The sequence below is a fragment of the Tupaia chinensis genome, unplaced genomic scaffold (assembly GCF_000334495.1).
Source record: "Tupaia chinensis unplaced genomic scaffold, TupChi_1.0 Scaffold000463_1, whole genome shotgun sequence".
Lineage (NCBI taxonomy): Eukaryota > Metazoa > Chordata > Mammalia > Scandentia > Tupaiidae > Tupaia > Tupaia belangeri.
The window spans coordinates 1,941,278-1,951,462 of record NW_006159972.1 but is presented as its reverse complement, the minus strand read 5'-3'; the positions used below and the strand labels follow the sequence as shown (position 1 = coordinate 1,951,462).

The following is a 10,185-nucleotide window of genomic DNA, read 5'->3' as shown; positions in this document are numbered from 1 at the left end:
AGACAGAGCTCGCGCGCGCCGGCACCCCCCCCAGCCAGTGCCACCAGCAGCTCAGTGGCCGCCCTGCGACTCCGTTCTCCCGAAGGCTCAAATTCCAGCCGTAGGTTTTGAACGTGGTCCAGGCAGGTGGACAGATATGGTGGCAGCGTGCCTTCCCACTCATCGTCAAAGCTGGGGTTGAAGTGATGCAGAAAAAGCATCAGCAGAGTCCCTGAAAGGGGGTAAAAAAGCCTCTACCCACCCCTCAGCTGCCACACCCACTGGCTGGTCCCTACTCACACACTTCCCTGCCAGACGAAGCCTGTTACTCCAAGGTAGCTGCTGATGGCAGGAGGGAACTTTCGTTCAAGCCCCCCCCCCTCCCCCGCCACACACACACTTTTTTAAGAGAGAGAGAGACAGAAAGCAAGAAATTACCCCCCAGGAGGACTGGCCGCGCCAAGGATCCCTTCTCCTCCATTCTCCTCTCGGCATTTTGGCGGGCGTGAGTTTTAAGCCCCGCGTCCGAGGTGTGAACTCCAGTCAAATACGTGGAAATCCAACGCAGAAACCACTGCGCCATCTGCTGGTCCCCGTCCTAACCCTGCTACAGAGTGAAACCCTGGCATGGAGAGCCAATGGTATTTTCTTGGGCTTTCTCAGCCTCTCTGAGGAGGTGAGGCATGGCCTCTGGCCCGCCACTCACTAGCTTAGTGACCTGCAGGAAGTGATTACCTCTCCCTGACTCAGTTTCTTATTTGTGCAATGAAAAGACTAATACCACCTATTACGCAAAGTTTTCATGAGGACTAAATGAGTTAAGATACATAAGGCACATAGAACAATGGCAGGTACATAGCAGGCAGTGCATAAATGTTCATAATTATCCTTTTATAAAATATTTTAAAATAATTTAAATTTAATTTTATTATATTATTATTTTTTAAACTTGCTATAGGGCACATGCACTCATCAGAGAGAGAGAGAGAAAGAGAGAGAGGGAGAGAGAAAGAGAAAGAGAGTGAGAAAGCAAGCCGCCCGAGTATAGAGTACAGGACTTGAGCCATGGTCAGCCTTGTGGGAGTCCAGCATCTCAACCACCACGCCACCTGCTGGTCCCAGTAATTATCCTTTTTAATAATGGGAAGCTTCTAAATCTAACTCCCAACTCCACGGTGAGTGCAAGAAGGCTAGTAGGCAGCGGGAGGGGGAGGAATTGGCTCACCTGATGCTCGTGTCATGCCATACGGAGCTGCAGGTGGCAGCCGCAGCCCAGGACTTGCAAACCTGGGCAGCCATGGCACGGTCCTTCAGGGGCAAGTGGCAGAAAATAAAAACCAGCACCTCCTCTGGTAGTTGCTTCCCAGGATCAGCCATGGTCTGGCTTGGGGTGGAGAGCTCTGCCACTCCCAGCAGCTCTGGTCTGCAGGGAGAGGTACATTCCTGGACTTAGGAAGGCCAAAGTCATGAGAGAACAACGCACCTGGGTGTACAAATACTTGTGACTTGGGAGAAGCTAAATAATTTGTCCAGCCCAGTGCAAAATGGAAATATGCGGGCCCCTGTTCACATTAAGAATTTCAAGATGGCATAACGTTTTTTCTTTATTTATTTATAAGGTTTTGTCCATAGGGCATGTGTGCTCGCTAGAGAGGAGAGAGACAGGGAAAGTGAGCAATCACACCCAGGGTGGGTGGCCACACTGCAACACCTTAAGTGCCCTGTGTGTCTCTCAAGCCACAGACACGCCTCTGGTCCAGGACTCCAACCTCAGTCAACCACGTGGGAATCCAGCCACCTTAACCACCACACCACCTGCTGGCCCCCAGCAGTAGACCTTTTAATCAAATATTAAACCAAGTGTGGAGCCTTGCCCAACAACTGTCCAGGTCTCAGACCTGTGAAGTCAACTTGGATGCCAAAACATTTCTGGATCTCCTCTTAACTAGTATTTTCTCACTTGTTGAACAAATCCACATTTTATGCTCTACTGGAAGGAATAGGAACCAAGATCTAAGCCGGAGGTTGCAAAACTTCCCTGGGGAAGTTGGAGGGTGGCAACAAGGGCCCTGTCTCAAGACAACCCTATTCCCTAGCTCACAACCCACCTCCCTTTGCCTCTCTACAAACTCAGTCAGAAGCTGCCCCCAACGGCCCAAACTAATCTTCCAGGGATGGCTGAGTTGCTACACTCCCGACTCCTAAGAGGACCAGGGAGGAACTGAGGGCCTCTCCGATTGCTTGAGGGGGTCAGAATAACTCAGACACTTAATACAGATTCCACGGCCCCACCTACTAAATCAGGCCCTCCGGAAAGAGCAGAGCCCAGGAATTTGCATTTCACCAAGTTCCAGGCGACCCGTGGGGATTCAAGTTGAGAAACTCGGTCCTTGCCTGGTGGGTCACTAGAAAGTAACTGCAAGGGTTAATAAGGCGGGAAAGTTAGTGAAGACTTTGCCTTGTCTGGGACCATGAGCCAATCAGAAAGCCGGGGAGCGGGCGGGGCACACTGGGTCCGCCCTTAGAGGGGAGGCTCCTTCCCTGCCTTTGCAGGGCGCAGAGCGAAGTTCTGGGCGTTTCCTATGACTGGCTCGCTGGGCGGAGAAAAGCTTGAGTTTGTGAGGCCTGACGGCTTTGGCGCCCTAGGGGCTCTGGGCTGAACTTTGGTTGCTGACTCTTTAGTAGCTCTGGCTCCCGCCGGGCAATGTAGGTTCGGCTGAAACTCCGCAGACCTACCCCAGAGGTCAGTTTTCAGAAGGGGTATGCGGTTTTTGGAAAGTAAGTGTGAGTCCTTTATGAAGTTGTCAGCTTGGTTTTGAAGTGCCCGAAGGTTTGCGTACACAACGTTTTACGCCACTTGCCAGTTAATTTTCCCACACCTTCCATGTATCCTTGGGTTTCAGGTATCCCTGGTCAGGCTTGTACCTGGAACCCATCGGAGCAGCCCCTAGGTCTGGCTAGGTGGGCAGGGACAGCCTGCAGTGTGGGCGTAAAACCTTGAGCAGGCAGGTGCGCTGGCAGTTAGGGAGTGTGCTTGGGAGTAGCAGAGATCAAGCCGGATCACCAGGGAGCACCCCCTAGCTGATCGTCCATTTCCTGCTGGAGGAAATCTGGTCGCCCTCGTTTTGGGGCCCTGCGGCCTCATAAGAACAGCAAGTCCCCAAATTCCCGTTCCATAGGCAGTTTTTACTTCCATCTCACCGTGGACGTCGGTGTCTTACCTGCTCAGCGGACCTGGCAGGCTTTATCCTAAGGCAGGGGACTGGCAGCCGAGGACAGTGGGGCGGGACGCGCGGAGGGCTGGGCGGCTCGGACTAGGGCACCGCCCCAGCGCCTCCGCGCACACCCGGAAGCGGCGCGAGTGAACCGAGCCTGGCGGGCGTGGGAACCCAGGCCCGGCCGACGCTGCCAGGTTAGTGCTAAAGGTGGGTGGGCTTCGGGTGCGGCTGGAGCGGAAGTGGATCCTTGCTCCGGAGCGTCAGTGCAGCGCGGCTTATACCCGTGGCTGCCGGGCCAGCTGGTGGCAGCGGCCTATTGGGCTTTCCGTGGGGGGCTGGGTGACGGGGTATGAAACTTGTCTCCCCACCCCCGAAAGTCGCTTGTCCTAGCTAAGGGCTGTCGAGGAGTAGCATGGCCCTGCAGCGGAGAGGGCAGAGTGATGTGTGGTCGTGGTTCTTAATAGTTACGTGAGCGGACACTCCCTGTCCTCCCCAGATGGGCTGGTCACACCGTGATCCCCATGTACCCCAGCAGGAGGATGGGGCTCCGAGGAAACCCCTCGGGAGCTCCAGAGCCAAGCAGCTGGCCAGGCTTTTTCTTTGGGCCACACCTAAGGCTGTCCCTGCCCACCCAGCCGGACGTGCGGCTACTCTGGGACTGTTAGGTGTTCACGGGGCGCCGCGCCTGGCTAGCCCCAGGTTTTAGGGACGGATGTCCCTAGGTCAGTACCCAAGTGTCCCAGGTAGTCTCCGCCCACCTAGTGCTCCCCAGATCTGTTATAGCTTGAAAGCCTCAGTCAGCTCCTGGAAGAGGGGGGTACTCCGGGTGGGTGGGGCGCGGGGCTTCCCGAGGAGAGGCTTCTGTGGAAGGACACTTTGGCTTCTGTGGAAGGACACTTTGGCAGGAGTTCCCAAGGGCTGTCCTCTTCTCTGCCATTAACTGACCTCTGGACCGGTAGCCTGGCAGACTCTCCTCCATTGTCCAGCTCTAGTGAGCGTGTTGGAGCAGCCTTTCATCTCCGGGTGTCCAGTGCCCCCTGGCAGGCCTGATGGGCAGACACTGGTGCGTTGGGCCCCTACTTCCACCCTTGTGGTGGGGTGAGACCACATCCAGCCAGCCAGCTCTCCCGGCAGGGGGCTAGAAGAAGTGAAAGAGGAAACGTTTTCAGGGGAGGTTCCTGCTCTCCCATCCCCCAGTTTCCCAGCACTCTCCACTAGTCTGGTGCCTTGGACAGCGCCTCCCTGTCTTGGTCCCACTTGTCACCTGCAGTTTTTCATCTCGTTTTTGTTTTGTTTTGCTTTCTTTAGAGTTTTTTCCCTTATTCATGACTGAGCGTGAGAGAGAGAGAAAGAGAGAGAGGAAGAGAGAAAGAGAGGAATGCCATTGACGGGCTGGTCACACTGTGATCAGCTTTTTCCAGTCCTCCTGCCGTGGATCCTGGGCAATGTCACTGGTGTGTGGCATGTTTCAGGCTGACTGGGCCAGGATTCCAACCACTGTGGCCAGGTGGGACACAACTTCTCTTGGGTAGTGTATCACCTCTGCTTCACATGGCTGGTCTTTATGTTTTTTTTTTGTTTGTTTTTGTTTTTCCTTTGGAGAGGTTTTTGCTATAGGATGCGTGCACTCACCAGAAAGACAGAGAGAGACAGAGAGACAGAAAGGGAGAAATCACCCCCCAGAGGGGATGGCCACACCACAATCCCTTCTTCTCCATTCTCTTCTCAGGATCTTGGGCACGCACGCACATGTGTCCAGTGTGAGGAAGGCACAGAGTCTGGGACTCAAACCACGGTCGACTACACGGGAGTCCAGCAACATAGCCATTACACCAACTGCTGGTTCCCAATCTTTATGTATTTTTAAGAGAGATTTTTGCTATAGGGCACATGCGCTTGCAGGACAGACAGAGAAAGCAAGAAATCACCCTCCAGGGGAGATGGCCACACCATAATCCCTTCTCTTCCATTCTCCTCTTGGGATTTTGGGCACACCCGCACATCCCCCCGACGTGAGTTTAAGCCACTGGGTCTGGGACTCCTGAACCATGGTCAACTATGTGGGAGTCCAGCGATGTAACCATTATGCCACCTACTGGTCCCTTTATTTGGCTTTTTAAGGAAGACTGATTTGGGCCAGCAGGTGGCATGGAGGTTAAGAGGGCTGGATCCCATGTGGCCATCTGCAAGGTTGGGTCCTAGTCCTGGCAGCTTGAGAAAAACACTGGGTGTATGTGCCAGTGTGCCCAAAATCCCAAGAGGAGAATGAAGGAGAAGAGACTGTGGCATGGCCATTGCCCCCAGGGGTTCTCTCTCCAGGGAACACACATGTCCTCTAGCAAAAACTAACTAGCTAACTAAATTAAAAAGACAAATCTATTTTGTTTTTTCTTCTTCTTCTTCTTTCTTTTTGGGGAGGGGGAGAGGTTTTTGCTATAGGGTCCGTGCGCTCACCAGAGAGACAGAGAGAGACAGAGACAGCGAGAAATCACTCCCTGGGGGGATGGCCATGCTGCAATCCCTTTTCCTCCATTCTCCTCTTGGGATCTTGGGCATGCGCACACATGTGCCTGTTGCGAGTTTAAGCCACCAGGTCCAGGACTCAAATGGTTGACTACATGGGAGTCCAGTGACATAGCCATTACTCCAACTGCTGGTCCCGCCTTTTTTTTTTTTTTTTTTTTTAAGATTTTTGCCAATGTACTTGGTGGAGAGATAGAAAGTGAGAAGTAACTCCCCTTCCTTCCCAAAGGGGATGACCACACTGTAATCCCTTCTCCTCAGTGCTTCTCTTGGGCACACACACATTTGTGCCCAGTGTGTTTCTCAAGCCACCATGTCTGGGACTTGAACTGGGCAAGTGAACATTCTGGGTCTACTTTGCTTTTTTAATACAAAGGATATGTGTTTATTTATATATTGTAAAAAATATTGCTAAATACAAAGATCAAAATTACCCCAAATCTTCCCTACCCACCCACTCCCATCTCCCCCATGTCCTGCCCAGAGATAACACAATGTTAGTTTGCTATGAGTTTTCAGACTGTTTTTTTGGTTTGTTTGTTTGAGAGGTTTTTGCTATAGGGCACGTGCACTCGCCAGAAAGACAGAGAGAGACAGAGAGATAGAGCGCGAGACATCACCCCCCAGGGGGGATGGCCACGCTGCAATCCCTTCTCCTCTATTCTCTTCTCGGGATTTTGGGCACGCATACACACGTGCCCAGCGTGAGTTTAAGCCACTGGGTCCAGGACTCAAACTGTGGTCGGCTACATGTGAGTTCATCAACATAGCCATTATGCTAACTACTGGTCCCCAGAATGTTGTTTTGTGTAAACATACCGAGGTCATGGCCAGGGTAGGGCTATCACCAGGTAACATTTCTCCTGCCAGGAGCCTTTGTTCACTTTCTGTCCCAGCTTTGGCACTCAGGTTCAGCTCTGTCTGGGTGCAGATCTGAATTGCAGCCTCTACTAAGAGTTATAATCTCTACTCCCTCCCCAAAGAGAGCCAAATCTGGGCCCTGGCTCCTCCTGGCAAACTTGAGGCTCCTTGTCACTCATGTAACTAGATGCCAGCAGGGCCACTCCAGCTGTCCTGCCCAGAACTGGGGCTCAACATCTCTCTTGGTTCACCCTAAGTAACTGCCAGAGTTGGGAATAAGGGAGTGAGATCTGCAGGGCCAGAGGTGGGTTTGTGAGCTGCTGTCTCTAGGTAGAGAATGGGCTGTTGCCTCAGGTGAGGTGGGGAGGAAGACACAGGACTGTTCTGACCTGCCCTCTCACGGGGTGGTAACTGGGAGGCCACTGAGCTGAGGGTCAATGCGGTGGTTCTGTGGCTGGAATTTTGTCCTTGAGGTCTAGGGCTAGGCTTTTGTCAAGAGATGGATGGAGGAGATACTGTACCGAGGGGTCCTGGCTCTGAGCAGGGAAGGAATCTGTAATAGAATGATTTCAGTTGGATAAGACAAGAGCCCAACTTCACCTCAGCCCAGCCCAGCCTTGCAGTGAGCATGGATCTTCACTGCCATCCCTTGGCTCAGTTTCCACCTGTGTTCGATGTCATTTCTTCTCAGCCAGCCTCCTCCCATACGATTGCAAACATCTATAGCCCTTCCCTCTAGTTCAGCCTCAGGGAAAGGGAAATTAGTGCGTCTTTCCTATTGGTCCAGCCAGAGTTACAGCGTTGATTCTCACTGGTCCAGCTTGAAATTTATTCCTGGCCTTGAACTAATTATTCAGAAAGGTGAATGAAATACACAGGTTGGTTGGGGCCAGCAAGTCGAGTTGTGGTTAAGATGCTGGACTCCCATATGGTTAACACAGTGAGAGGAGGTGGCAGGTGGCATGGTAGTTGAGAGCACTGAACTCCCATATGGTTGACCACAGTTTGAGTCCTGGACCTAGGGCTTGCTTTCTAATCCCCCCCCTCACTTTGTGTTTCTCTGGTAAAATTAAAATAAACAAATAAATCAATAAAGTAAAAAAAAAACCCCACAGTCAGAGTTCCCAATTTGGTGGCTTTCTCTCACTCCCCTCCCCAGCGTATCTCTGGTCAAATTTAAAAAATAATAATAATAAATAAAATTAATTTTTTTAATGAATTATTCAACTTTATTATTTTTTTTTTTCATTTAACCAGAGAGGGACAAAGAGTGAGCGAGAAAGTGAGAAAGCAAGCTGCCAGGTCCAGGACTTGAACTGCGGTAGGCCATGTGGGAGTCCAGCACCCTTAACCACCATACCACCTGATGACCCCAATTAATTTTTTTTAAAGGAAGAAATAATGCAGATTGGCTAGGCCTAGTTTATGTGCCCAAACCTGGAACTAGGGAGTAAAGTTAGTCCTCCCAATAGGCACATGGAATGAGAAGAAAGAGGAAGGATGTCTCCCAAGGTCTGTTGGGATAGCGAGAGGAGCATGTCCAAACCGCAGGTGTCCTCTGACATGAAGTCAAGAAGTTCAGTTAGAGAGAACCTGAGTGGGGCTGCGGTCCCATAGGGATCCTGGGGGCTCAAGTGTAAGCTGAAGGCAAGGCCAAGACATGGATCTGGTTGGCTTTGGGGCATGGGCACCATCCAGAATGAAGATGTCACCAATCCACCTTGATAAGACACCCTGGCCTGAGGTGGTGGCAGATCTACCTCTGCTCTCCCACCACCGCCCTCTGAGCTCTTTTCCTGAGAAGGCTGCGGAGGGACAGTCCTTGCTGCAGAGCCACAAGAGGCTCTTGGGAGATGGTGATCTCCCTGTCCCAAGTATGTCAACTAGTTGAGGCTGCTGTGGAGGGGACAGCTGGGCCACATGGGCTGACTGTCTGCACCTTCAGGAGGAGAGATGGCAGCTGAGTCAAATGAGCATGAAGAGTGGGTGGGCAGCGCTTACCTATTTCTGGAGTCCTCGCTGGACAAGGTGGTCCTGTCGGATGTCTACGCACACCCGGGGCAGAAGGTGGTCATGTACAAGGCTCTGCAGACTGCATTGGCAGGTGTGTGTGTGGGGGTGGGGGTGGGGGGGCTTGAGGAAAGGAAGTGGTGGCTGTGGGACCTTTTTTAGATGGGACTGAGGCTAGAGGGCCTGGGCCGGGGAGTTAGGCACTTTAGGGATGGGGAGGGGGGCACAGGAAAGGCGCAGAACCCTAGCTGTGTAGGCTTTGTCTGCTCTGCTTATGGCACGTGTGACCTTGAGTGGGCTCTGTCCCTCTAGCTGTGTACCATCTTCTCTCTCCTCTTTTCCTCTTGGCAGCGCTCCTTGCCCAAGACCCCTCCCCAGCACCCACCCTTCCAGGTCTCTTTTTTGTGTCTTAGGGCAGAGGCTATAGGAGATTGAAGCCCCTTGTTGGGGGGGGCTCCTTCTGGGTCTCAAAGTGGTGAGAGCCTTTCCCCTTCCCTGCAGCGGTAGCCGCATTTGGTAGAAACGGAAGACCTGAGATCCCCTGCCCCTCCTCTGCCTGGTCAGCCGCCTGGGCAGACAGCCTGGCTGGCCGACATCTGCCCTTCTGTGCTGCTGAGCTCCTCCCTTTTGCCCACTCTCTGGTGGACCTTCAGCGATGGGACTCAGTGGCACCCATTCTCACTTGGGATGCTCCCAGTGATAGGTCCTAGGCTTCTTTTCTGGGTTGTTGCTCTTTGCATTCCAATTTTGTTACCCATCTGCGTATTCTGGGGTAACCCTGCACCCAGGTCAGGGGATGGGGACGGGTATGATCACAGACTTCACCTCTCTTCTGGCTGCTTGGGAAATGGCCCCGCTTGGGGACCGCTCGACCCCTGACTGCCAGCCTCCGCAGAGATCGGCGGGAGCCCGGATGTGCTGCAGATGCTCAAGATGCACCGCAGCGAACCGCAGCTGATTGTGCAGCTGCGGTTCTGTGGACGCCTGCTCTGCGGCCGCTTCCTCCGCGCCTACCGCGAGGGGGCGCTGCGCGCCGCATTACAAAGGTGCTTGGCGGCAGCGCTCGCCCAACGCTCGTTGCCGCTGCAACTGGAGCTGCGCGCTGGCTCGGAGAGGCTGGACTTTTTGCTGGCGGATGAGGAGCGCTGTTTGAATTGCATCTTAGCCCAGAAGGTGTGTCCCGGCTGGAGTCAGAATGGGACAGGGGTGGGGGACTCGCAGCTAAGATCCCAACTGACGGTGCACTCCCTTTCCTAGCCTGATCGGCTCCGGGACGAGGAACTCGCTGAGCTGGAGCATGCGCTCCGGGACCTGACATGCGGCTCAGGCGGCCAGGGTGACGACGTGGAGGTCACTTCGATTGCTCCACAGTCCCTGGTGCCTTCTCCGTCGGAGGAGAAGCCGGCACCACCATCTGGCCAGACTTTTCTGTTCCAGGGTCTGCCCGTAGGTGAGGCACATGCGGGGTCACCAGGATGGGTTTTGGGGAAGAGCGAGGGCTGGGCCAGGTGGTTGCAGGGCAGGAATGGGGAAGTCCCGGGTCTGGGGGCCTCTGCGCTCATTCCGCTTCTCCCCTTCCCCCCCCCCCCCCGGG

General features: G+C 53.5%; 1 protein-coding gene and 1 long non-coding RNA gene across 4 annotated transcripts in view; one reads left to right on the top strand and one right to left on the bottom strand.

Moving 5' to 3' along the window:
* Positions 1-34: 34 nt before the first annotated feature.
* On the bottom strand, positions 35-3,274 carry LOC102478199 (uncharacterized). Its single transcript, XR_001370915.2, has 3 exons — positions 3,201-3,274; positions 1,205-1,402; positions 35-171 (listed from the first exon to the last, which is right to left on the bottom strand). It is a non-coding gene; the product is annotated as an uncharacterized LOC102478199 (long non-coding RNA).
* The window catches only part of TRADD (TNFRSF1A associated via death domain), a 9,688-nt gene continuing 2,087 nt past the window's right edge, over positions 2,585-10,185 (top strand). Inside the window, exons 1-4 of one of the 3 annotated variants that reach the window (XM_027774621.1) lie at positions 2,585-2,722; positions 8,527-8,685; positions 9,487-9,764; positions 9,849-10,041. In XM_027774621.1, coding sequence (XP_027630422.1) covers positions 8,535-8,685; positions 9,487-9,764; positions 9,849-10,041 — 622 coding nt within the window. In that variant the 5' untranslated portion in view covers positions 2,585-2,722; positions 8,527-8,534. Of the gene's footprint in view, positions 2,758-3,321; positions 3,392-8,526; positions 8,686-9,486; positions 9,765-9,848; positions 10,042-10,185 lie in introns of those variants that run through there. The other 2 variants (XM_006155587.3, XM_006155585.2) reach the window with 2 other exon arrangements.